Below are 25,862 nucleotides of genomic sequence, written 5' to 3'. Positions count from 1 at the left end.
TAATACTATCTAAACTAAACTACTGCAATGCTCTTTACACCAACTTGCAACACAAATTGCTTACGAAATTGCAGACCCTGCAAAATGCTGCAGCACGACTTCTATTTGGATTGCCTAAGCACCTGTCAGAAGCTCTGGCACTCAAGGAGTTGCATTGACTATCCATAAAAAAGAATTGCTTTTAAGGCTCTATGCATTGCCTTCAAGGCACTTAACAACTCAGGACCTGAATATATAAGACACAGTTTTTCCTGGTACAGTCCTTCTAGACCGCTCCAGTCATTGGCTGAAAAAAAAGTCTTGGTTCCTAAATTTAAGAAATCCATATGGGGAGGCAAAAGCTTTGTCACCTGTTTGCTAATCTGTGGAACACTCTCCCTCTCAGACTAGAATAAATGACAAATCTCCTTCATTTTAAGTAAGCATTAAAAACTTGGGGCCTTACTTAATAAAGAATTAACGCTTCACAGTGCCGCAAGCCATTTGGCGGTGTTAATTACGAAGCACAGGGATGCATCATAACTACCCAGATATGACAGATCCCTTTGCTCTCCCCTGCTCTGGCGCACAATTGGCTGCCAGGTTCTGACGCAGGTACCCTTGCCCAATGGTGCGAGAATGCCTGCAGCATGGGGATTATTGTTTATGTGCAGGAAGGTGCCCCTTCCTGCACATAAACAATCTGAAATGGCGTTTTTCAACTTCTATGTATGCTGCATTAGCACACATAGAAGTTGCAAAATGTCATATTTTTAAATTATTGTTTATGGTAGGAAGGGACGCATTCTGCCCATAACAATCATCTCCAAGACCAATAATCAACCTATACTAGTACAAGCTAGTACTAGTGAGTGGCAAACAGGTCCCAAACATTGAAAATAATACAAACATTTCACAACTGTGCTGAACTTCTGCAATATCTTCTGCTTACATGGCAATCATAAGGCAAAATACACGTGAAGTGAAATCTTTGACAGGATTCTGAAAATGTTGTGGGATTTCAGGGGGAGAAAATTTACTTTTTGTCTATCATTCATGCATGCAGGTGGTCATGCCCCTTAAAACCATAACGAATGTAAAATAGCAAAGTAAAGTTATTAAATTAAAACATGGGCTCCATCAGTTCACTATAATAAATGAATGGAAAGAATCTTGAAATCATGGAATAACTCACGTAGGCGCACCAAATACACTTATTGCCCGGGACGCCATTTTACTTGTCCACCAACACGCAGTAGTGCACCTTCTTATATATTATATAATTACGTTGTCGAATTTAAATTAAACGTACTCGATATGAAGCATAGCATGCAATCTGAAACTCTTTGTTTAAAAATAATAAATTAGGAGATATGCTGTGAAAAAAAATAATTGACATTGCTGAAATGGACGGAGGCGGAGTGCTGAGAAAGAGCCAAATTTCTGCAGATGAGAAAGCACCGACGGCTTTCTTGCCAAGCATACCAGTCATCACACGGTAATCCTGCACACAGATAAACTGTCAGCACACAGTGTCTCTTAAGCCTGAGCCATCTCAATTGTGATCCTACGAGGACAAGCAAATTGTTCCCTTTCAACAAAGCCCGACCATCAATCACACAAGTGCTAATCCGGCGCAGCATTTCATCTGTCTCATAGTCAAGAGCGCACAGTTCTGACAGTGTGCCCTGTGATCACACACACACCGTGCGGCGCGAGCTTCCTCTGCCACGCTGGTGGCCAGGCGCTGCAATTAGACAAGCGGGGATGAGCGCTGCTTTCTCACAAGCCATCATCCGTGGGACATTGACTAATTGTGCTGGTCCTGCATCTCGTCAGGTTCCTGTCACCCGGATGTTATCCAGGCATAAAGCTGTCTTTTGTGGATGGCTTTTAGAAAACAAGGCTCGCAACTTCGTACCTAACTACTCTGATGTGTGAATCTGGAAGGAAGAAAAGAGCCCTTCGGATTTTGTGCTCATTCTGAAGACAGACTGCATTTGTCCTGGAATGAACCTGGCTTTGATATGCGTTTTATTTACGGATATAAGTATTATTTCCCAATGCGTGCTCTCAGACTATCGAAAATGAAGTATGATGCCGCTCCTTCTACACTCCCACCTGACATCTCTGCTCAGCCCAACAGGCCCTGGCCACCATCCCACGGATCCCTAAAACCACGGCTGGAGGAGGATCCTTCCCCTACCTCGCTGCCAAGACCTGAAACTCGCTGCGCGGCACCTCCCGCAATCACCACTGCTGCCACAATTCAGGCAGGGCCTCAAGACCTGGCTCTTCAGCAGAAGCGCCGTCCCCAACACCGCTGCTTAGCGCCTTGAGACCCTCACAGGTGAGTAGTCGCGTTCTATAAAAAAGTACTGATTGACTGATGTTGAGGTTATACACGAAAGAACTAGTGGTCCTGCGGTAGAAGCAGACACTGAGATATTGTGATCATTGACAATATAAATCTTACCACTGCTGTTATTTAGCACCTTGTATGATAGCGGAGTGTGACCTTGCAAATCCCATTGCGTAGGTCCAAATGGGCTGCTAATTCTGTTTTCGATGGAAACTGACCTTTGTGTCCGAAACATGTTTCAAGTTGGATACAAATTGTGCATGGCCTACGGAACAAATAGAAAAGGTAAGCAGAGTATATTCCTATTTTGTGCATCTTGGAATGTAGGAAAGCACCAGCCCTTATGCTTTTTTTTCTACCTTAGGGAGGTAGTAATAATTAGTGGGTGCACATAACTTGAGCCGGGCCATTAGAAGGAGGCCATTTACTAGTGCTTTTATCATTCTCGATTAGAGTGATAAACAAGGGACATGCAGCACACTCAGACACCAGAAGTGGGCACTGGGATTGGACATGTGTCTGTGTTGAGCAGAATTAGCCGGCACAATGCTACTAGCTTTGTCAGCAACATGCTGTAAGCTTTTCAGGTACTATGGCCGGATAATTCCCTCTCAGGGCTCAGGTATTTTATTATCCTCTCCTCAGAACCAGTGATTGGCATTTGAGGTACATAAATCACGGTGGCCCATTCTACCCTTCACAAATATATAAACCTATTGTACACATGCCTCCTTCTCTATGTACAGGTGTGCATGCTTGTGCACTCATGGACCTTCATCAGGAATGCCTGAGTAATGTCGAAGAGTTACCAGCTCTACTGTGGTTACCAAGAAATCAGGAACATCTTAAGGCTGGAGTGTTTCACCTGGACTGCTTCTCTGATTAAAGCAAGTAAAGTGTCTGAAAGAAGCTCTGAGGACCAATGGCTTAGATATATGATGATTAGACAGCTCCGGCGGCAGGATAGCCCAGCACCATGTGACTCTGGGCAATAGCTCGCTTAATCTTCCCGACGGCCCCCCAGCGCCTAGAGACCCTTACGGGTGATTGTGCGCTTTACAAATGTGGACTTTACTTACAGAAACGCAATTTTCACAATTGTAACCTCTAAAAAAATGTAATAAATAGTATTTTTGCGTTCCACCCCACAATGAAAGATACCTGTGTAACCAGTAACTGTAGCGAGGGGAAATACTGGGCCTTTTTCTGTCTCATCATAATGGGTGGTTATTTTATTTTAGGCACAGTCTTCTGCAGTATGTAATAATATTAAACAGAATCGCCAATTGTTTCTAGGGTGCAGCAGCTTGGGAGAGATTTCAATGTGCTAGGCACCCCCAAACATGGAATCATCAAATAAGCTCCGGTTTTATCACTGAAAGAGATTTGTCCAACAATAATTTACAAAAAGAGTTGTAGCCTTTTTTTACACCGAGGATTTCCCCTTATTCTACATGTTGTCTGTTATGAATATCACTACTTGTTTCTGACATTCATATGTGTCCTTAAAAACTAGAATATAACAATATATCACCTCCGGGAAAGATAAAAAGTAATGCAAATAAGTTGTGTACAAGGATAATCAACATGGTAACGCATTAGCCGTAGTTGAGTAATTTTAAATGTTTTTATGGTTTATCATACATACACGATCAGACAGGGAGAATTTTGAATTTACAATGGGTTAATCGGCAGCCGACGAGCGGTGATTTGTATGAGTTGTGATTTACACTGTGACTTTGTAGTCTGCCCCTGTGCATTTGTTCGAAAGTCACCCTTTTTGGCCTGTTCATCCCCATTTTTCAGTACTGAATGGAACTGGTGGTAGCTGACTGTGACTGTATCCTGGGGTCTGCTAGTCAGGCCCACGGCAGTGTCTACGTTAAACAAAACCCATACATTGAGGTACACTTTTAATTGGCTTAACCTATCCTATAAGTTCATAGTAGATAATAGGGCCAGAGGATGAAAACTACCTAGAAGTCCCTAGTATATAATAGGGCATGGTACTTTAGAGTCCAGCAGTCTTTGTTGCACTCGCATGTGTGCACTGCTGAGAGCCTGATGCAATTTTAAAAGCAGTCCTCTGTTGCAGCACTGCTTTTAAAAGTAAAATTCACTGCGCACTCGTCTTTGGTGGTATGAGAACTTTAAAAATGCTATTCTACTTTATTTTTACATTGTAGGTATCCCCAAATGTCTCCCCTAGGTGTTCCAGCGGTAGGCGGTTGTGTAACTGTGAGCACGGTTCCTACGAAAGAGGTTTTATACAACCTGGTGAGTGAAAATTGCCCATTTTATTTTTCCCCAATGAAGAACATTCACTACAAATTTGACTTTGGTGTTTTGGGCACTGTGAAATAATAACCAAAATTGTTGAATTTATCATCACTTGCACAGAAAGGAGGTTATGACTTTCTTTTCTATAAACCAAAACCCAGCCTCGAGCACTCTTCACTGATTGGCCAGCCCTGAGGCGATTAGTCAGGCAGCTTGATTAGGTGATAAGTGGCATGGCCGGGCAGAGGCTATCTGATGGAGAGAGCTCTGTGGGACATTGGAATGCCAGAGCAGGGGTTGGGCCATAAAGCATAAGCTTTAAGGGGAGAACAGGTCGAGAACAGGTCAAGTGCCACCCCCTCTCCCTGCCGGATGAGAAGCTTAAGGAAGGAATTCAGAGATGTGAGCCTGGTGAGTTTATGGAATTAGGCCATACTCTGAGTTTAGTTTAATTCGCTCTTGATGCTCTGCTGAAATTTCAGGCATGATGGATTTTGAGAGAATAGTGCTTTCTGGGACAAGAGTATTCCACACTTTGGAGGAAGTTGTCATTCTTTGGGGTGTTGCTCTGCACATCATTAGATAGGGGTACTCCGCTCATGTTGCCAGAGAACACTAGATTAATATGTGAGAGGCACAGAGCCTCTCAGCTCTACTAGGAGTAAGTAGTGGACTCCCTGCAGCTACAGGCCAGCAGAGCTAAACTAACCCTTCTCCAGCAGAGTCCCCTCCTGGAGTGTGTCCAGTGGCATTTTAAGGGGTTGACCAAGTGCATTTTGGGAAGTGAAGTCAAGGCCTGCCAACGACCATCTAGGAGATTCCAGCCACTTGGAATTTTATTTTGGACAATTGGAACCCACCAGGAGACCTTCTGGAAGGGCAGCAAGAAGTTTGGGAACGTTTCGGAGACTTTTTGGAAAAAGTTCCAGGAAGTGACCGACCCGAACACGAGAGACAAGCCGGCCATCTTCAACCACGACTAGGCCCAGATTCCAGCTTCATCCAGCTGAAGAGCTCCGGAGATCTTACTTCCAGAGTTTGACTGGGATCTCCCTGAAAGTCAAGCCTGCGAACCCTCACTGAAACCAGACTGGTGGAGAGCAGAGAGGGCCCTCAGCCGAAAAAGCTCAATAAAGGTTTTGAAGTCCGAAGGTAAAATGTTGACCGAGCCCTATCATGAGGGTATGGGGTAAGTGAGCAGGGCTCCATCGTGGTCAGCCTCAAATGTTGACTTTGTCGCAGTCAAGTGCGACCAGCTGTCCAGAAATGGCACTAGAAAGTGCTTATTCTTTAAAAATTCTCATCTCTGTTTCTCTACATTAGATGTTCATGGTTTTGGTGTCATTTTAAAGATATAAATATTTCCAGGGTGCAGTGTACTTAAAAGGAAGGGCATGTACTTTTAAAGTTTTACATGTCCTAGAAGTGAAACACTCTTAAACTCGTTTTTCACTACTGCAGGGTCTATCTCTCCCATAGGTTAACATTGGAGCTGCCTTGTAACACTTTACAAGTGTAACTTTCAATTGAGAAAAGATCGGAAAAGTATGTTTGGTATCTCTGTACTCACAATAAAAAAACACATCTTTTAATAAAGTTGGTTTTATAATTGCAGGTCTGAAAATGACACTTTTAGAAAGTTGGTACCTTCCGATTTTAACCATTCTATGCCTTCTGCCTGTCTCTGGAATACCCGTCAGGGTTGAGAGACAGCTGAGCTTCTTGCATTCCTTTTAGACAGTCACACACAAAGGGAGCTGAGGTGTGCCGCTCACATTCTGATTGTCCATCATAAGGAAGATGGGTCTTTCTGAGCTATAGGGAGAGGGAGGAGCTGGCACTTGCCTCTGAATAAGATGGTGCCTGTCCCACACAAATTGTTGCATAGCCCCATGTAGTAAGTATGGAACTAGGGCAGGAAAGGGCAGCATCACATGCACTGCAAAGACCTTTCTTTGAAGTCTCCCTACTTAAAAGGCTAAAATGGGTATAACTACTGGACCTTTGACACCATACAGGGAGAACACTTCTGGAACTGAGGACATTCTACCAGGAAGAAGAGATGTTGTGCTACCAGGAGGGGCTGCCACTTTGCTGCTTGCTTTGCTATGCTGGCCTGCTGCCTGCTGCTTCTTGCCTGTGAGTATGAGGACTGGACTTGACTCTCTACATCTTGCATCTATAAAGGTTCTCCAAGGGCTTGTTGGGTTTGCCTCCTATTTCCAAAGTCTCAGGCATATCAAAGACTTCATCTGCATCTTGCTGCCAGTCCTACTTTACCAAGTAGTGACAAATCTAGTCCTGGGCCGGTGGAAGTGCGAGTGTTTGGTGCTGTAACCAAAGAAACCAATGCATCAACACTGAAGAGTAGATCTGAACTGCCATCTTTCTCTGCAATATCTGCCTGCCCCGAAGCTGCAGACCCCTCTCACCGACTGCATGATGCAATGACCATGACTTGCAATGCAGACTCAACTTTGCCAATGCAGCACATCCGGATCACCACTGCTGCATGGTTCTCGGACCCAGCATCGCCGACATCTGCTATGCATAGCCCACGGACTCCAAAGCATCCCAGGTCCTGCGAGGCTTAGTGCAAACGCATCACTTATGTGCAGCATGCAGCATCTACAACCCAGCAGTTCATCATTTACGCATCGGACTGATGCACATCACTTCTTGATATTGACGCATCTATGACATTGCCTAATGTCAGAAATGATGCATCGCCTCTGACAGCTATGCATCCCCTCCTTTGCTCAACGCATCATCCCAGAGCTTCGATGCAACCAAGATACTGTCAGTGAGCCTGTATGACTCCTGAACTCGGCCCGTGTTCTTTCAGGGTTGGACTGAACTTTTGGATTTGCTCCGGTCAATCGCGACCATATAGCCCAGTAGGAGTTATTGATTCCTAAGCACTGCATTTTTGTTTAATTTTGCAAAATTCAAAACTTGACTTGTGTATGGTCCATTTTTATTGTTTTGGTCTTATTTCACTCAGATAAATATTGCCTATTTGTCTAATCCACCGTGGAGTACATTTGTGGTGTTTTCACTGTGTTACTGTGTGTGTGTGTGTGTGTGTGTGTGTGTGTGTGCACACAAATACTTTACACATTGCCTTTTTAGTTTAGCCTGGCTGCTCTGTGCCAAGCTACTTGAGGGTGAGCACAGGTAAACATTTAGTGTTTACTACACTTACCAGAACTAGGACTGTGTTTTCTGCTTGGACAGGGTGCATAGTTGTATACCTCTGACAACCAGAAATCCAATTTATAACAGTCGCATTTGGGATAGGCCCTAGAAGTCCATAGAGCACGGTGCAGTGTATTTAAAAAGTTAGACATGTACTTTTAACTTTTACAAGTCCTATAGTGAAAGTCCCTTGAACTAGTTTGTCACTACTGCAAGGGCAGCCTCTTCCACAGGATAACACTGGGTACCTATTACATTTAATAAGTGCTAACTTGGCAGTTTGGACTGGACTGTTCCCATGGAGCACAAGGTCAAAACTGATTTGCATATGGCTGGGTTCAAACTGGAATGGCATGGTGAGCAAAAAAACTATTGATTTAGGCCCAGATCTCTGTACTGGGGTGAATGTATGACATTGTTCTGCATTCTGTCCATCAACTGTTATTTTTGCAACTTTCAATTGGGAGCAAGTAGAAATTTCGAGTTTGTTGTCTAAAGAATTGTAAATAAAACCCTCTAATGGTAAAGCTGGATTTTCAGTCACAATTCTCAAAATAGCCATTATTGATAATGGAGTTGCCCCTAAGGTCAACCCGGACCTGGGCGCGATACTGGAATGAAAACAATGGTCCGTGACCAGAATTGGAGTATAGTTACTATTTTTCCCGCAAACTAATTTTTGCGGATGAGGTAATGAATAGCATGTAAACGATACTGATGCATCTAGATTCAACTTTTCTTTGCATCAATTCAATAAGCCACACATATGAACCTGTATAATAAATTCAACGTCATTTATTATAAAACAATTCAATTGTTCATATAATGGTCTCAGGTTGCGCTCAAGAGGATAGGTGAAAAAGATAAAGTAGTGTTGTGGGAAAATAAGAAGGTGATTCAAGAATTGAAGAAGGACAGTTCAATATTTCAAATACTGATAGTGAAGATCAGTTTCCAGAAAACCTGTCCATAAACAATTTACATGTCAATCTGTAAATTTTTGTCTGCATTCAATACATTTTTGCTGGTATGATAAGGTGAGTAGTAGGTACAGGTCTTGATCAAGGTAAGGGCGTCGACGTTTTGACTCGACTATGCAATATTGAAATTGGACCCTTTGCTGTGAGTCTTCATCAGGACAGTAAGTGTGCAACCTACACCTGCAGCCAAGCCTGGCTAAACAGGTAATCCAATATATATGCCTGGAGGCTCAAGGTCGCCTCGAAGTGGTTAATCCGGTGTGCTGTGTACACATCACCAAGATGGCGAAAACATCAATTTCAATCGTTGAGCGGATGCCCCTTATCTTAAGTTGGCAGCATCAGCGTAGTGGAATGCTGCTCACATCAGCTCCAAACAAAAAAGAAAAAAGAAAAAAATTGCATTTTTGGAAAGTAGGCATTTTTCTTTCCAAACCATTTGAAGCCTGCAGCCTGCATACTGGTTCATGTGATTAGGTGTAGTTGTCAAGTGGTCTTTGTGTATTACTCCCAGGCAGGCATGCAAAGAAGAATGGGTATTGGCAGAATGAGTCATCTCTGATTTCATGAGGGGGAAGGCTGTCACCTGCCATGCTTGCCCATCACAAAGGTGCTGCCTGAGCCCACTCACACAGGGTTTGAGACTAGTCTTTCATGACCCCAGAAAGGCTGGGGCCAGAGTACGGAGGCAGGACATTCCAAACACCCTATGAGGTGGAAACCTCCAGAACCTTCTACTACTTCAAAGCGGGAACCAAGTATAAATAATGAACCCTCAGACTCAACTCTTCAGTACACCTCTGCACCTGTGGAAGACTCAGAAGGACTGCCCTGCTGCTCTGCAAGGGCAGCTACTCTGCTGCCCTGCTGCCCTGCTACATGAGTGAAAGGACTGGACCTGCATCTTGAACTCAGGACCACCAGAGTGATTCCAAGGGCTGGTTGGCTGGCCTCCTGATCAGAGCCTCAGGGACAGAAGAGGCTCCAACCAAGTTAAATCCACCACCTGGACTCTGCCTGCTGCAAATCCTACTACCCAAGTAGTGCTACCCCAATTCAGGACCCTTGGAAGTGGGCCTGCAGGTGCACTTCCAGTCCAGGTGTAGTACTCTGTGCAGAACCAATGCATCATGACACATCTCCTCGCAGCTCAGATGCGAAACCATTGCAGCGCAATGTATCCCCAACACCGTACCACACATCACAGCCCATTGTCTCCTCAGAACCACCGATTCACAACGGATCGTAGATGCAGACCTTTGTTTCGCAAGCACCTTGTATACAGCATCCCCCACGATGAAGCAATACTCTGCATCGCAGCCAAGCAGCTTCTCTGGAACTGCTAGTGCACAACACCTTTTCAATGCTGGGCTTTGCATCACAAGCCCCTTGTCAAAGGCATCCTCAAAGATGACACAGGATTTCACATCACAGCCCCTCAGCTCCTAGGAACTGAAGGTGCATGAGACATCCTTGATGCGGGATATCGTAATGCTCTGCAAACCTAGGAATAAGGTACTTTGTCCAGCAGGTCTAACTTGGTCCCTATATCTGATCCATGCTACATCTCTGTGGGCCTGACTTGGTGACTTTGTCCCAGTCAGGTGTGACCAGATAACCACAATTGGCTCTTAGTGCTTCTAGACACTATTTTTATATACATTTTGAAATTGCATATCTTCTGTCCTACAGAGTGAATTTTTGTCATTTTAGTCTCAAATAAATTAATCCATTTTACTACATTTGTCTAAATTGGTGTGGGATTTTACTTGTGTTGTGTTTTCACTTTATTACTGTCCGAAGTGCTGTATAAAAACTTTACACATTGTCTCTCATTTAGGCTTATTGCTTTTGTGTCAAGCTACTAGAGGGTTAAGCACAGGTTAATTTGGGCTTTGCTTGTGTCTCACCCTGAATTGTGGCTGCTGCTTGAGTAGGATTTCACACAACTCATCTAGTAACTCAATTTACTGCACTAATCATGTACACTTGAACTAAAAGAACATTGTTGATCCTAAAAGCCTTACAATAAATTTTAGATCCCAAGAAATATCGATTGACGTTGATTCGATTTTTTTATTTAAATTTTTGGTTGCAATCCACGTGGAGGTCAGGCATCAGTGAAGTGCAGTTTAGATTGGGTTTGCTTAAGCACTAAAAGTTGAATGTGGAGCTCTCTGTTTACGGGGTCTCCGACTGTCAATGAGTTAAAATGATTTCATTCTGAATTTGATCTGCAGAGCAAATAATGGAATAGAAACGTGTAGCTGACAAAGAGAAATGTCTCAGATTGCTTATTTTAAGAAATGGGTGTGTGCGTAGCCAAATAGTTTTTACTCTAGTTTTCTAAAAACCAAATCAGGGACTGATTTCGATTTTGCATCTCAATGGCAAACAACGTTCGGCTTCCACCTTGATCTTATAAAGCACTGTTGAACAAAATTGGTTAATAGAAGAAGTGCTCAAGGTTGTGGTTGGTTCTCCAGCAACACGTTCTGAGAAATATTTGGAAAGTTTTTTTACCATCAAAATGTTGAGACATTCATCCACCAAACATGTAATGTGAAAAATTGAGGATTTGGGTTATAAAATGTCCACAAATTATATATAGGGAGAAAAATCATACAAGTGAACTGAAAGATATACTAAAAAGCGAGTTTCTCAATTTATTTCTAGCAAGAAGTCGTCTACCTAGAGTCAACTAAGTACCAACACATTGTTATCAAGTATACTTCTCACAAAACTTTTACAGATTTAACTCCAGTTTAAAAGAAGGACTGAGACTGAAGAAGGAAGTTTCCACTTCATCTTTAGCCTCATGTTGGCAAGAGTTGAATCGGATGTTCTCATATCTAAAAAAAAACTCGAATCCATCCTTTCTTATGCTGTGTGACGCTCTTATGCTAATTTCTTTTTCTTTTCATCTACAGTTTGGAGCATGGGGAAAATAATGGGAAGGAAGACAGGGTGCAACTATGGGCTAGAAGTAATAAGCATTTTATCAATTAATATTTCCTTAAAAAAATAGATTGCAATAAATAAAGTCTGCTAAAGAATGATGATGAATTAAACCCAGATCAGTTGACTGGGGTGAGTGTTTGATTTGCTCTAACGCTCCGTCCATCATCCCCTTTCGTATTGCTTAAGTTGGCTGAGTATGACCAGACATGGGTCCCTTGCTCACTTTGCCACTAGATTCAAGACAGCCTGGCTGATGAGGGTTATGAACCCGAAATCGGTCCCAGGATGCTTGTTTCCGGTCCAGGGAAGACATGGCTTGGCAGTTTGGGCTGGACTGTTCCCATGAGGCACAGGGTCAGACTGATTTGCATATGGCCATGTCTGAACTGGGGTGGTGGAGTGAGCTAAAGTATGATGATGGATTAAACCCAGATCAGTTGACTGGGGGTGAGTGTTTGATTTGCTTTAACGCTCCGTCCATCATCCCCTTTGGTATCGCTTTGATCGCCCTAACTTGGCAGGGTATGCCCAGGCGTGAGTCCCTTGCTCACTTTGCCACTGGATTCAAGATAGCCTGGCTGATGAGGGTTATGTACACGAAACCGGTCCCAGGATGCTTGTTTCCGGTCCAGGGAAGACATGGCTTGGCAGTTCGGGCCGGACTGTTCCCATGAGGCACAGGGTCAGACTGATATGCATATGGCCATGTCTGAACTGGGGTGGTGGAGTGAGCTAAAGAATGATGATGGATTAAAACTAGATCAGTTGACTGGGGGTGAGTGTTTGATTTGCTCTAACGCTCCGTCTATCATCCCCTTTGGTATCGCTTTGTTCGCCCTAAGTTGGCAGGGTATGCCCAGACGTGTGTCCCTTTCTCACTTTGCCACTGGATTCAAGATAGCCTGGCTGTTGAGGGTTTAGAACCCGAAACCGGTCCCAAGATGCTTGTTTCCGGTCCAGGGAAGACATGGCTTAGCAGTTCGGGCTGGACTGTTCCCATGAGGCACAGGGTCAGACTGATTTGCATATGGCTATTTCTGAACTGGGGTGGTGGAGTGAGATAAAGAATGATGATAGATTAAACCCAGATCAGTTAACTGGGAGTGAGTGTTTGATTTGCTCCAATGCTCCGTCCATCCTCCCCTTCGGTATCGCTTTATTATAAAAGCAAGCAGTGACATGCTGGTTTGCTGCCCCAGCAACCCTCCATCCCTGTGATCATCTCCAATCATATTGAGTCACAAACTTCCAACCTCTTTCATTAATATTCATGAGTTTGGTTGGATCCGACACACTAAAATTCAGAATTTTAAGAACGAACCTATCAGTACAAAGGTTGGTTCTTAAAATTCATTACTGTTCATAGTCAGCACATCTTGCATTATGTGAGCTGTGAATAGTGGTGGGTGGAGAGCATTGAAAGACATGGGCAATAACACCATACACAAATTTGACAATGTGAGCGTTCAAGGCGAGTAAGCTATACCGCTTTCAAAAGAGTACGATTTTGCTCCTGAAAAGAGTTTGGAAAAGTTGATCTAAGTGATGCATTCCACTGCATGCATTTCACATAAATTGGTTAATAATCCACAGGTTGTGTGGGAGAACTAGCACCATATTTGAATACGTTTGTGGTGCACTAGGCAAACTGTATCATCCTAGGGTGAAATGAGATTCATCTTCCCCAAGAAAATTTCGCAGAAGTAATGGCAAAGCAGTGGATTTTTCAACATAATGTCATCTGAAAGTTGACAAAAAAGCTATGAATATAACAGGCTGGCAGAAAATGATGGTTATGCAAGGTCAGTTTTTCAATGTTTTAGCATCTTTCTTCACTTAATTTTTCAATCCAACCCTTTCCAAGTGTGTAATATAATAAAATCGCATGACTCCGATGCTGCATTGTAGGGCCACTGTGAACAAAAGGTACACATCTCATAACCGCAGCCCGTGGACAGTAAATGCATCTTACAGGCTCAGACAGTAATGATACTGCTGCTTTAAAAATAAATGTCCCTTTATTTATATATCGGTAATCTTCATTTCTGTTTTCTTCCCCATTAGCACACGGTGGGGCCTCTTGGACTACAAATAACTGTTGTTGATAAAGTGTACTTACCCTCTGACCTTCTTTTCCAGGAGCACCAGGAGAACCTTCTGGCCCACGGGGGCCCTGCAAATAAAGATATTATGATAAATAACTTCGAATCATATATATGCTTGTCTTGTACTTACATATCATCTCAAGGAGGCATGTACAGAATTTTTGGGATCGGATATAAAGATGGGGCAAAAGAAGTAAACTGCAATAATGGCAGGTCATTTGGAACTCGTTCTATGCATCTTTGCACAGTTCAGCAAATTATGCTTTGGTACTTTGCATGATATACAATTGATACAAATATGTGACCAACATCCTACAGATGGGTAAAATGTACAGGATCAAGATTAAAAAAAACAATTAGTATTTTTAACAAGATGTTCAAAGAGACAAGTGGTTCACAGTATTTAGATCAAATAAACCCATTCATATTTCTAACTGGATGTCCAAAAGAACAAGTGGCTAACAATTTTTAAGTCTGGTCACATAGAGTCACTATATAGCATAGGTCCAGACTTTTATTCGTTTCCTAAATGTTTATTTGCAAACATTGTTTATTCGCCCTGATTTAGAAAACTTTGTTCAGGGGTGCCCCTTTTCTTTACATTCGTTGACAATCAATACTAAACCTATTGGCTTTGCAAATTCTTTTACCAACTTGAGTTTTAAAAAAGCTCACATTCTTATTTACTACAACGCCAAGATTCCATGCAAAATTCACTGGGACTGGTACTTATCCTAAACTTAAGCTACAAATGATTGTATGTGGGTGTTGAAGTATGCTGTGTGGGTTTGTGGGTCTGTGAGTGGGTGTGTGAGTGGTGGTAAGGGTGTGCGAGTGGTTGTTTGGGTTTGTAAGTGAGTGAGTGGATGTGTGAGTGACTGTGTGAGTGGCTGTGTGGGCTGTGAATGGTTGTGTTGGTCTGTGAGAGGGTGTGAGTGGCTGTGTGGGTCTGTGAGTGGGTGTTTGAGTGGTTTTGGCAATTTCTTGCCTCTGAAGGGTCCCTCACAGATTGATGTATGAAAATGTATCTCTGTTAGTCTTTAAAAGAAGATAAAAATGAAAAGAATCCACTTAAAGCATCTCAAGTTACGAATACTTCAAGAATGTACACTGCTGATAGAGCCCTTGTGCTTTCAGCAGGCTCTTTTTTCTCTTATAATGGGGAAATGGTAGCCATCTATTTCATGGATTGGGAACAGAGTTTCTCCCCTGGTCACCCTGAAGCAATGCTTCCCAAGTTATTCCAGTTAAAATTCAAGGTCAAGTTTGAGCGAGACTGATCTACTCGCTCTTTTCGGAGAGCGCTGGTGGACAGCAGGAACCTCATAAATCCTGGAGTGCAGAGTACCTTTCTCGGGGGATTGCAGCGGTGCCGTTGACCTCAGGATCTGGACCCACATTGCTTGAGTCTCCCCATGCTGGATAGGATGTGGTATTTGGAGTCTCGAAAGGCAGACGCCCATCTTTCCTTGATGTGTGCAGAGTACGCCGGGTTGCGCTGGTCTCTGGGCGCTGCAACTTCGGCAAAGTCGACAAATATGATGGTCTGCACTCGAGCAGGCAGACATGGTGGTTCTTGATCAGTGCACGGCGTTGATGCATGTGGATGCTCAAAGGTGCCTGCCTACATTCTGCGAAGGCCCAGGACTGGTTGAGGACAAGTCAGGCAGAGTCAGACTCCAGATTAGCATAGCCCTGCAGCAATCATTTGTGTGAATGGAACATTTGATGGCCTGAGATTCCTGAACAGGAAGCAAGCCAGCAAGCCCTTGAAGTTACTTAGGTTGCAAACATTTGTAGAAAACATTTCCAGTCCTCACCTCCCAGGTCAGAGGCATCAGGCATAAGGCCAACAAAGCAGAGCAGAGCAGGTAGCAGTGTCAGTCCCTCCTGTAGTACAGCTCCTTTTTGTGGCAGAGTCTCTTTAGGACCCCAAAATGAACTAGTGAGGGGCGGTCTGAGACCCACTACTTATATTCAAAGGTGTCCTTGAAGTGGAGGTGACTACAAAGCAAAGCCTTTGGGGTGCACACGTCTCCTTTCAGTCCAGCTCTGTCTGAAAACCTACCTGTGGGGGATACATAATGTGTTCTTAGTGATGCCAGGTCACTACCTATTCAGATGTATGTGTCAGCTCCAACCCTCCCTCTTGCCCAGGAAGACCCATCAGTATGCAGATGAATGCAGATGCAGCTGAGTGTCTTGTACTTGTGGCTGTCTAGAGGGAACGCACAAAGTGTAGCTGTTACCCCCTGCCAGACGTGTATTAGAGACACACAAGAGAACTAAGAGCAGAGAAATGTCTACTTTTTAAAAGGGGAATTTCTAGATTAGTAATACCATATCCAATTTTACCACTGTGGATTTGTCATTACCAAACCAATGATATAAAACATAAAGCAGCTACTCCTCTGCAATCAGAAATGCACTTAAAAAGGGTATTTAAGGAATTTCCAATATTAACCTATGGGAATATCAGGCATCACAGTAGCGGAAACGAACTTGGTGGCTGTCACTATCAGAACATGTAAAACAAAAAGGTACCTGTCCTACCTTTTACTTACAAAGCACCCTGTCCATAGGGCTACATGGGGCCTACTAAAGTGATGACTAAAATATAATAAAAGGGGAGTTTAAGGCTTGGCAAGTAGTTGGAAATGCCAAGTCCAGGTGGTAGTAAACTGCACCCACAGGCCCTGCAGTGGCAGTCCTGAGTCAGGTTGAAAGGCTACTTCTGAGGATGGCACAATCAGTGCTACAGGCCCATTATCAACATTTGGTTTACAGACCATGGGTATATGTTGTACTACTTTACTAGTGACTTATAAGTCAACCAATTTTATCAATCATGGATAAGCAAATTGTCATCACATTTTAGATAAGAGCACATGCGCTTTAGCACTGGTAAGCGGTGGTAAAGTGCTCAGAGTCCTAAAGCCAGCAAAAACAAAGTCAAAAACAAGAGAGGGGGGAGGCAAAAAGTGTGAGGTAACTCTGCAAAAAGGGCCATTTTCAACAGTAAAGTCAGATTGTAAGTCACAATTCTGAAAATACAAGTTTTAAAAAGCTGCCATATTCTTGTACTAATCATTTTGTGCCTTCTGCCTGTTTACTGGGTCACATGAGTGTAATTGGCAGTTGGCCTTTGTGTATTGCTCTGAGGCAGTATCATAATAGTGGGCCTGGGTGTTGGCAGGCTTGACAAATTGGTTTGCTAGTTGACTGGGGTGTGTGCTTTGGTCAAGCAATAAACACAATCCCTGGCACAGTGAACTACAAAAAGTCACTAAATTGACCTTAACTTAACCCTTAGTACCTTGGCACAAAAAGCAGCTAAGCTTAACTTTGAGGCTATTTGTAAAGTACATATGCAGCTCACAAACAGTAATCAAGTGAAAACACAAAAGAATAAAAATCCCAATCGAATTTAGAAATATAGAGTACATTTTAATACATTATTTGACACCTAAACCACTAAGCTCCAATCAGTAGAACAAGAGTTATGTTTTTTTTAGTAAAAACTACTACAGCCTAAAAGATCAAATCACCAACCGCAGACATCGAAACCGGGTCAAAGTAAAAAAATATGTCTGGTCACAATGGAGCGCGGTGTGTTGGATTAGGCCTGGTCAGTTCTTACCTTCAGACTTAGAAATAATTCAGAGCAAAATGTTCTGAGAAAGTAAAGTTCAGTTAGGCAAGGCTGCAGGAGGCGTCCAAGGAAGGAGCACCGTCATCGTTGGATAGCCTTGGGTCAAAGCCGCAGTTAAGGTTTCTATGTTCAAAAATCTCGAGCAGAACAAGACAGAGGGCTATGAGCAAAGACAGTTCCACAAAGTTTAATACCCCTATGGTGAAGGACTGCTGAAATGTATTTCATGCTGAGGAGAAGAACACAGCAAAAGAAGCTGCAACGGTAGTCCAACCAGCGATGCACCTCGGGTAGATACGTGAGCAGGTTGGTCCTGATCTCTTCCTGGGTCTCAGAGCAGTATGTAGCCAAAACATTTTTGTAGTTTGGTTATCTGGGTACCGTTAGCCCCACTTCCAAGGGTCCAGGGCTGGAGGGGGACCACTTGGAGGGTCAGGGCTCAATCAAGCTGGGTCCAGGTTCAAGATGAAGGAAGCCTTTTTTGTCTTTGTGCCTCTGACCAGAAGGCCAACAACATATCCCTTGTAATTCACTAAGGTGATGCTGGAACCGTTGAAGATCCAGTCCTAGTACCCAGACAGAAGGCAGCGGAGCAGCAGGACAAACAGAGCAGTAATCTAGCAGGGCAGCATGCCTTCAGAGAAGCAGACCAGCAGAGTGGCAGTCCTTGCGCCAGCGCCAACACAGCAGTCCTTCTTCCTGCCAGAGTATCCACAGTTACAGAAGTGTACTGAAGAGTTGGTATCTGAGGTACTCTTTTTATACCTTGGTGCCCTTGTTCTGGAAGGTGGGAGAAGCTTCTAGACAGTGGCTTTGAAGTACATGGGATTTTCTGACTCTCCTGTTCTGGCTCAAAGCTGGCTGCTGTAACATCTGGCCCGTATTGTGAAGGCAGCGCGCGGGATATTCAGTTGCAAGTGGGGCTGTGCTCAGTTCTGCACCCCCATCCTGCGAGGAGAGGGTTCATTAAGGCACACCTAATCCCTCTATTGTATGAATGTCTGGGGCGAATTCACAGTCTAACTGTTAGTTACACCTAGTCATGTTACTCCAGAGAGGCTATGGGCACAAAAGGGCTATTTTAAAGTGCCATTTTCAAAATTGTAATAAAAAACTCGACTTTACCATTAAATAGGGTTTTTCATTACTCTTCTAAATACACCATACACAATATAGCTGCCTGCTCTCATATGGAAATTACAGCTTATTAAATGTAATAAAGAAGCCCCAATGTTATCTCAAGGTAGGGGTAGGCGTCACAGTAGTGAAAAACAAATTCGATGTTTTTCACTCTCAGGACATGTAAAAGTTAACAGTACATGACCAACCTTTGACCCTATGGGCTAACTAGTGCCTACATTAGGGGTAGCTTATATGTAACAAAATTATAAATTAGGGTTATAAGTATTGCTTTATAATTTTAAAATGTTGTGTAGTTTAAGTTTGGTTTGTATGCACATAATAAATTACGTTTTTCTAACTATAACAATGGTTTAACCTTATTTTCCACACTGGATTTCAATGCTTTTTTTAATTCATTCATTCATTTGATAACTTTATTTCGGTCAACCGACCATAAACGTGCAGATAAAATACATACAGGGTAGCACAAAGCACTAAAACAATAAATAAGAAGCCAATCAAGTATTAGACATACAAAATTGATTAAACTAGATGGTTATCAAAGAGATAAAAGTATAAAATTCATGATTAATCACAGGTGTTATACAAAACCTTTCCTTCTGCGCCACATACCAAACAGAAACTGTGATACAGCAAAGACAATGGGGGGGGTGGGTATCATACCATAAGACCCTACAGGCTTGGGTACAGTGTCTAAAACCTAGATTCCTGCATAGCGGAATCAACCAACACTTCCTTATTACTTGATAGGCAGGGCAAAAAAAAGAACGTGACATGCATCTTCTTGCTTATAGTTACATGCTGGGCAGACATTATTTTCTAATTTAGCCCATTTACAGGTAAGTAACCTGAGTGGTAGACTGCCATATCTTAGCTGGATGTAGAGTTTCCTCGCAAAAGGTGGATAGATTACATCTAAGAATTCCTCCATTCGTGATTCAATTTTTACTGGCAGGAACTCTACAGTCAGTCTTCCCAGAGTTGTTGATCTCTGTAGAGCTAGTAAATTCTGATGCCTCAGCAGGCGCAAGAGTTCTGATTTGGTTATCCCAGGGCAACCTACATCAGGGGTCTCCCAAAGCTCGGGTGAGCCAATCTGGGTGCTGAGAGCCCTGATATGAAGTAGCCACGGGACATTCTTGCTTTTTAAAAGAGCCCAAACCTCTATAAATTCTTCTCTATAGGAAGCCAGTTCGGGCACTGACCAAAGTCTCTTCCAGTAGAGCATAGGTCGTGCTGCTGCTAGCTCCTCTATCGATTCCAGCCCCAAGTCCAATCGCAGGGGGATGAGCGGTGTACATGCTGGTAAGCCCAGGAGGTTCCTCATAAAGCCATGCTCCACTCCCAGGAGATTAGATGTACTTTGGTGGCCCCATAGTTCGGCTCCATACATTGAGGCAGTTCTAGCCTGTAATCTATATATTTCAATGACCGGGGCTGCCGGTTTAAAATCCGAAATTCTGTGGACTTTGCTGATACCCCCGCTACTTGAAATAACCTAGGAGCTGATTTAGAAATTTGAAAACCCCAATCAAAATTTTCTGTCAAGGTGATGCCGAGGTAATTAAATGTCTTGACTCTTTCTAGGGGAATGCCGTTCAGAAAAGGGTTGGGGTGGGTATGCTTCGGGGGATTAAAAATCATAAACTTGGTCTTATCCAGGTTTATTTCCAGACCACGCGAAGCACAGAAAGCTGCAAAGCCATCCAGGGTACGCTGGATGCCCGTTGATGTTTTAGACAGCAGCAGGGTGTTGTCTGCAAACATCAGAGCGGGCACCCGCCCGGTGGCTAGCCTTGGGGCGTCATTGTCTTTAACACCAAGTAGGTGATCTACCAGGCCATCGACGTAAAGACAAAATAACGTTGGAGCCAGGACGCACCCCCGGCGTACCCCCTTCAGTACAGGAAAACGGGCCGACAGGTCACCATGCCTCCCGCACCTGACTTGGGCATAATTGTTGGTGTGGAGTCTAATTAGGATGTTCAGTAGGTAGGTCGGAAGACCCAGCTCTGCTAAAACTCTCCACAACTTCTCCCTTGGTACTAGATCATAAGCGGCCCGCAGGTCTACAAAAATGAGGTAGAGGCTGCCACCCTCCATTCTCACCGTTTTCCAAAATAGTACCTGCAGCCGAAATATTTTGTCTAGAGTTGAAATGACCGTCCTGAACTCGGTCTGAAATATAGACAGAGTCTTGTTTTCCTCAATCCACCCCTGGATTCTGTCTAGCATGATCCTGCCCATTAGTTTTTGTGTAGTATCTATAAGGCTGATGGGCCTGTAATTTGATGGGGTTAACGGGCAACCTTTCTTGTGAATAGGAACAATCTCTGCTCCGAGCCAAGTGCCAGGGGGTTAGACCCCTTTAGTATTGCATTAAATAGGACAGCCAGGTACGGTACCCAAATTTTGGGTTGGGACCGAAATAGATCCCCGGGCAGTTTGTCTAGTCCAGGGGCCTTGTTAGGGAGCAGTTTGGCTATTGCGGACTCAACCTCCTTAAAGGTGATGGCCTCATACCCATCTAGGTGGTACTCATACCTGGGAGCCACAGAGTCCTGTATCTGTTCAGCATCCAAGGGCCCCGCCAATCGGTAGTCATGGCGGAGTCCTCGGATAGTCAACAGGGGAGTCTCCACAGCTTCTCCCAAGCCCAAATCCATCATCCCCACCAATCTATACTCATGGAGGGGTTCGGGATTGGGGAGCAATACGGTCTCTTCACCTGAAATGGCATACAGTGCTCCGAAATGGCCTTCCCAAACTATAGGCGCTATATTCGGCAATGGGGCTGGTCCACCCCCACTCGCACTAGAACTGACAATAGCCCAAAACGCCTTGGGGTCCTTGCGTGAAAGTGCAGATCTTAGTTCTTCCCATCTGTTCTCCTCCCAGTCCTTCTTTCGCCTAACAATAGCCTTTTTGTACACAAGTCGGCAATTCTTTCTGCTGGTTCTGTCCTTTGCTTTTATTGCAGTCAGCAGGTCTTTTTTTGCTTTCCTGCAGGAAACGTCATACCAGGGATGTGTTTTGACCGGGGGATCTTTCTTACTACCTACAGGGTAGAACACATCAACAAGTCTCACGACCAGCTGCTTGTGAATTTCTAAGACTCTAGCCTGGGAATCCGGATCTAAGTTCTTATTGCCTATTTCCCCCATATCTAATAGCTGCGGTAATACCAGCTGGTATATTTCAGCGAGTTTAGTAGGAGAGCCCTGGAAATAAGACCATTTAATCCTACGCCTATTATTTGATAACAAAATGGACGGCAGAGCACTATTGGGCTCAGGGGCGGGATTTAACAGCCCAACGCTCCCAGGTTTGAGTGTTAGGACAAGGGCGTTGAGGTCACTATCATGCCTTGGGTAAACCCAAAAGTCCATCACCCTATCCCAGTGTCTGGCTTCCATCATTATATAATCGATGATAGAAGTTTGCCCTGGTCTATTAAAAGTAACTGACTGGTCTGTCTGGTTCCACCCTCCCATTACACGCCCGCAGAGATGTTGTAAGGGAGATTGATTTGATTTGGAGGACCAGCGGAGTCCATGCTGACAGGGGGGATCTGGGGATCAGGGACATGCCAGAACTGGTCCTCATCATCTAACTCTCCCATATCTGAACTCACAAGGGGCTCAAACTGACAATTAAGGTCACCTCCAACTAGTAGGGCAACTGAGGGATCAAGTGATAGTATAAACTGCCTTAATGCGTCAATAGTGCCAGATTCTTGCCCACTCTGTAGTGGCCTTGAATAGATATTTAATAGGGCAACCTGGGTCATGTCTTGGAGCGTTAAAAGTACACATTGGACGTCAGAAGAGTTGGTTGGCATTTGTACTACCTGGGCGCCCAGATGCATGCCCACCCATATCGACAGACCACCCGATGGTCTCCCCCTACCCCTAGTTATTGCCAGGATATCAAAAGTGGCGAAACCGGACCTTGTGCTCTCCTCCAGCGCCCATGTTCCTGCATCAGACAGATGTCGTGTTTTTCCATAAAAAGGCCCCACTCAGGTAGAGGTAATTTATTTTTCGTCCCTGCCAGATTCCAGGACAGGACTTTTATACTACCATCAACTACCCCAGTACTGGTTGGGCGTTTACCTTTGCCTGGGTTGGGCCCACTAAGACATATTGGCATCTCGGTCTCTGGCATCTCTTCCTTTGCCTTGCCTTTTGGCAGCTCCAGTATAGAGCCACGGACCCCCGTCTGTCCAATAATTGCCCCCACTTCCACCCCACCCCATGTACTCACATATTGGGGTGTAATTAGGTTTTCAGGAGTATTGATATCGCCATTACCCTCCACTATCACTATTTGGAGGCCTAAACTGCTAACTATTTGAGGTATAGGGCTCTGTCTCTCAGGGCGTCAATCCACCTGGTCTAAGGCGCTAAACCTATTGCTTTGAGGAAATAGTGAGAGTAAAGGGGTGTGAGGCTGAAAACCCTCCCGAATTAATGTCCCCTGTTGAATTCCATGGGGTAGCATGTGCTGTCCCCCCTCAGGCTGGGCACCTCTATTTCGTCTAGATCCCAACTGAGGGGTGGGATAAAAGTACGATAGAAGTAGGGGCAGAATTTGTGTTTTGGACCGGATAGGAGCCCCACTGCAGATGGGTCCCCACAGCACGCGTGTTCCTAAAATTGATTACGACACAGTTTCCCGCAATAGTTTTTGGTCCAGACTCTTCTAACACACAATATTTCCCCGGAGACACTTGAGGGGAGAGGCCTGTTGGAACTGAGCCAGTGTATACATTTGTTTTTGAGTTCAATGTGATCCTCTTTTTTCCCCTGACTTAGCACTGGCACCCCAGCAAACACCACCACATATGGTAGAGACTCAGGAGGACGATCAATGCAGGGCAGAGGTTTTACAAGTCCATCCCCAGCGATATGTCTACAAACTTGAAGTTGCTGGTCCCAGTGCACTGTCCCCCCTTCAGATATCCCCCTCGTAGATAGGGTGTTACTACTGGCTACATTTCTGTCGCTTGGTAATGGTAGGGTAGTAGCAGGAGTGAAATTATGAGTTACCCGAAGAGGTACAGAGGGAATGTTACTGCTAACTGGCAAAGTTTTATAGTTAGGGGCAGTATTGATAGGACTAGGAATCGGTCTAGTGGCAGTGTTCCCCGCTGGACTAGCTGGCTGAACTTTCCCTAGGCCTTTGTTATTTATCATTGAGACTAGTCTATCAATCTTTGATGACAAGGATTTAAAATGAGAAACAATGAACTGTTCCATGTGGGCCTGCAAATCAGATAGTAAATGGGTAGCCCACACGGGAGGTCCTAAGGGGCACAAGGGAGGACCAGGAGCAAGCTGTGAAGAATCGGGTATAGGTACAATTCTTTTAGCTACTTTCTTTGCAGGTTTCAGCTTCTTACTTCTAGCACGGAGTTTAGGGGCCTTTCTGCCTACTGGATGTGGAGGAGACGGGGCAGCCTCTGGAGTGGCGTTCACATCTGACACCGCCTGAGCACAGGGCAGCTAAGCGAAAGAGGACATAAGAAAAGAGGTAAAATCAGGAGGGTTAGCTATGACTGCTGAGGAGCCCCCTACAGACTGGAGAGGGGGAATAGCAGGAGTAAGTGAGAGTTGCCTCTCTGTATTTTCGATAGCTGTTGCCACTACTCCTATTGTTTTCTGAAGCATCTTATCGATAGCTGTAAGGCTCTGGAGTGGTTGTGTCGTGGCTGCTTGGTGCCTAGTCATGGGGCGGGAGGTAATGGGCTTGATATTTTTCCCCATGTTACTCATCATCAGAGGTAGGGTGGGCAAATCCCCTTTATGCACAGAACTTTCTCCCCAAAGTAATCAAAATATGGCTACACAATATAGACTTTTTGAATGGGCAATCATGCGTCCAAGTTCCGGTAGAATGGTGATCGTGCTTAGAGCAAAATACCTAATTTAAGATGTTAAACAGTACCTTTTCTTCTTTGTCCAGGGCAAATAGTGTAGATGTTAGGGGGGAGGGTGCCCAGCCCAGCCTCTTCCTGGCGCTGATGGGCGCAGACGGGCCCGCCCTTGGCCCGGACTTCTCCCGCGTGCGTCCCGCGCTGCGGGAGGGCCGGGCCTGCTTTAAAACCCTCCGGTGACGTCGGTGACAAGCGCCTCGCGCAGCCCCCTGGGGGATGTAGGCACGGGGGCTGCGGGCGCAGATGCTCGGGGTCCGATTTCCGTAAGCAGTGTCAGCAGCAAATAACACCTCAGGAGGCCGTTCCCCTCACGGCTCAGGCAAAAATGGCAGCAGGTAAGTCAGGTAATAAGAAGAAGAGCGCGTCCCGCGCTGCAGGTGGGCCGGGCCGGCTTTAAAGCCCTCCGGCGCCCTCCGGTGACTTCGGTGAAAAGCGCCTCGCGCAGCCCCCTGGGGGATGTAGGCATGGGGGCTGCGGGTGCAGATGCTCGGGGTCCGATTTCCGTAAGCAGTGTCAGCAGCAAATAACACCTCAGGAGGCCGTTCCCCTCACGGAAGAAGAGAGCGTCCCGCGCTGCAGGAGGGCCAGGCCGGCTTTAAAGCCCTCCGGCGCCCTCCGGTGACAAGCACCTCGCGCAGCCCCCTGGGGGATGTAGGCACGGGGCTGCGGGCGCAGATGCTCGGGGTCCGATTTCCGTAAGCATTGTCAGCAGCAATAACACCTCAGGAGGCCGTTCCCCTCACGGCTCAGGCAAAAATGGCAGCAGGTAAGTCAGGGAAGAAGAAGAATAAATAAAAATGTGTATGAATTCTTAGAGTCCAATGTCGTCGAGTGGAGTGTTGTTAAGTTGAGTGTTGTACAGTAGAATGGAGGAGAATGTCATATACTTTGAGTGGAGTGACAGAGTGAAATAGTGTAGACTGGTGTGGCATACGGTGGAGTTGAGTGCAGCGAAATAGCGTACAGTTGAGTGGTGTAGAGTGTAGAGGTTTAGAGTGCAGTGGTTTAAAGTGCAGTGTGGTAGAGTGGAGTGGGATACAGTGGAATACCGTACAGTGGAGTAGCATAGAGTGGAGTGGAATAGAGAAGAATAGCATACACTACAGTGTAGTAGAGTAGAGTGGTGTAGACAGGAGTGGCATAGAGTGAAGTGAGGTATAGTGTAGTGGTGCACAGAGAAATAGCATAAACTGGATCGGCATTGAGTGAAGTAATGTAGAGTGGAGTGGCAAAGAGTAGAATACTGTAGAATGGAGTGTTGTAA

General features: G+C 44.7%; 1 protein-coding gene across 2 annotated transcripts in view; it reads right to left on the bottom strand.

Annotated features, from left to right (window-relative positions):
• The window catches only part of COL19A1 (collagen type XIX alpha 1 chain), a 2,464,374-nt gene that overhangs the window by 1,021,829 nt on the left and 1,416,683 nt on the right, over positions 1-25,862 (bottom strand). For both annotated transcript variants that reach the window (XM_078648013.1, XM_078648014.1), the window contains exon 17: positions 13,880-13,933. In XM_078648013.1, the coding sequence (XP_078504139.1) occupies positions 13,880-13,933 (54 nt within the window). The remainder of the gene's footprint in view (positions 1-13,879; positions 13,934-25,862) is intronic.

The sequence above is a fragment of the Lissotriton helveticus genome, chromosome 6, assembly GCF_964261635.1.
Source record: "Lissotriton helveticus chromosome 6, aLisHel1.1, whole genome shotgun sequence".
Taxonomy (NCBI): Eukaryota; Metazoa; Chordata; class Amphibia; order Caudata; family Salamandridae; genus Lissotriton; species Lissotriton helveticus.
The sequence above is the reverse complement of the archived record's forward strand: the minus strand, read 5'-3'. Positions and strand labels throughout refer to the sequence as shown.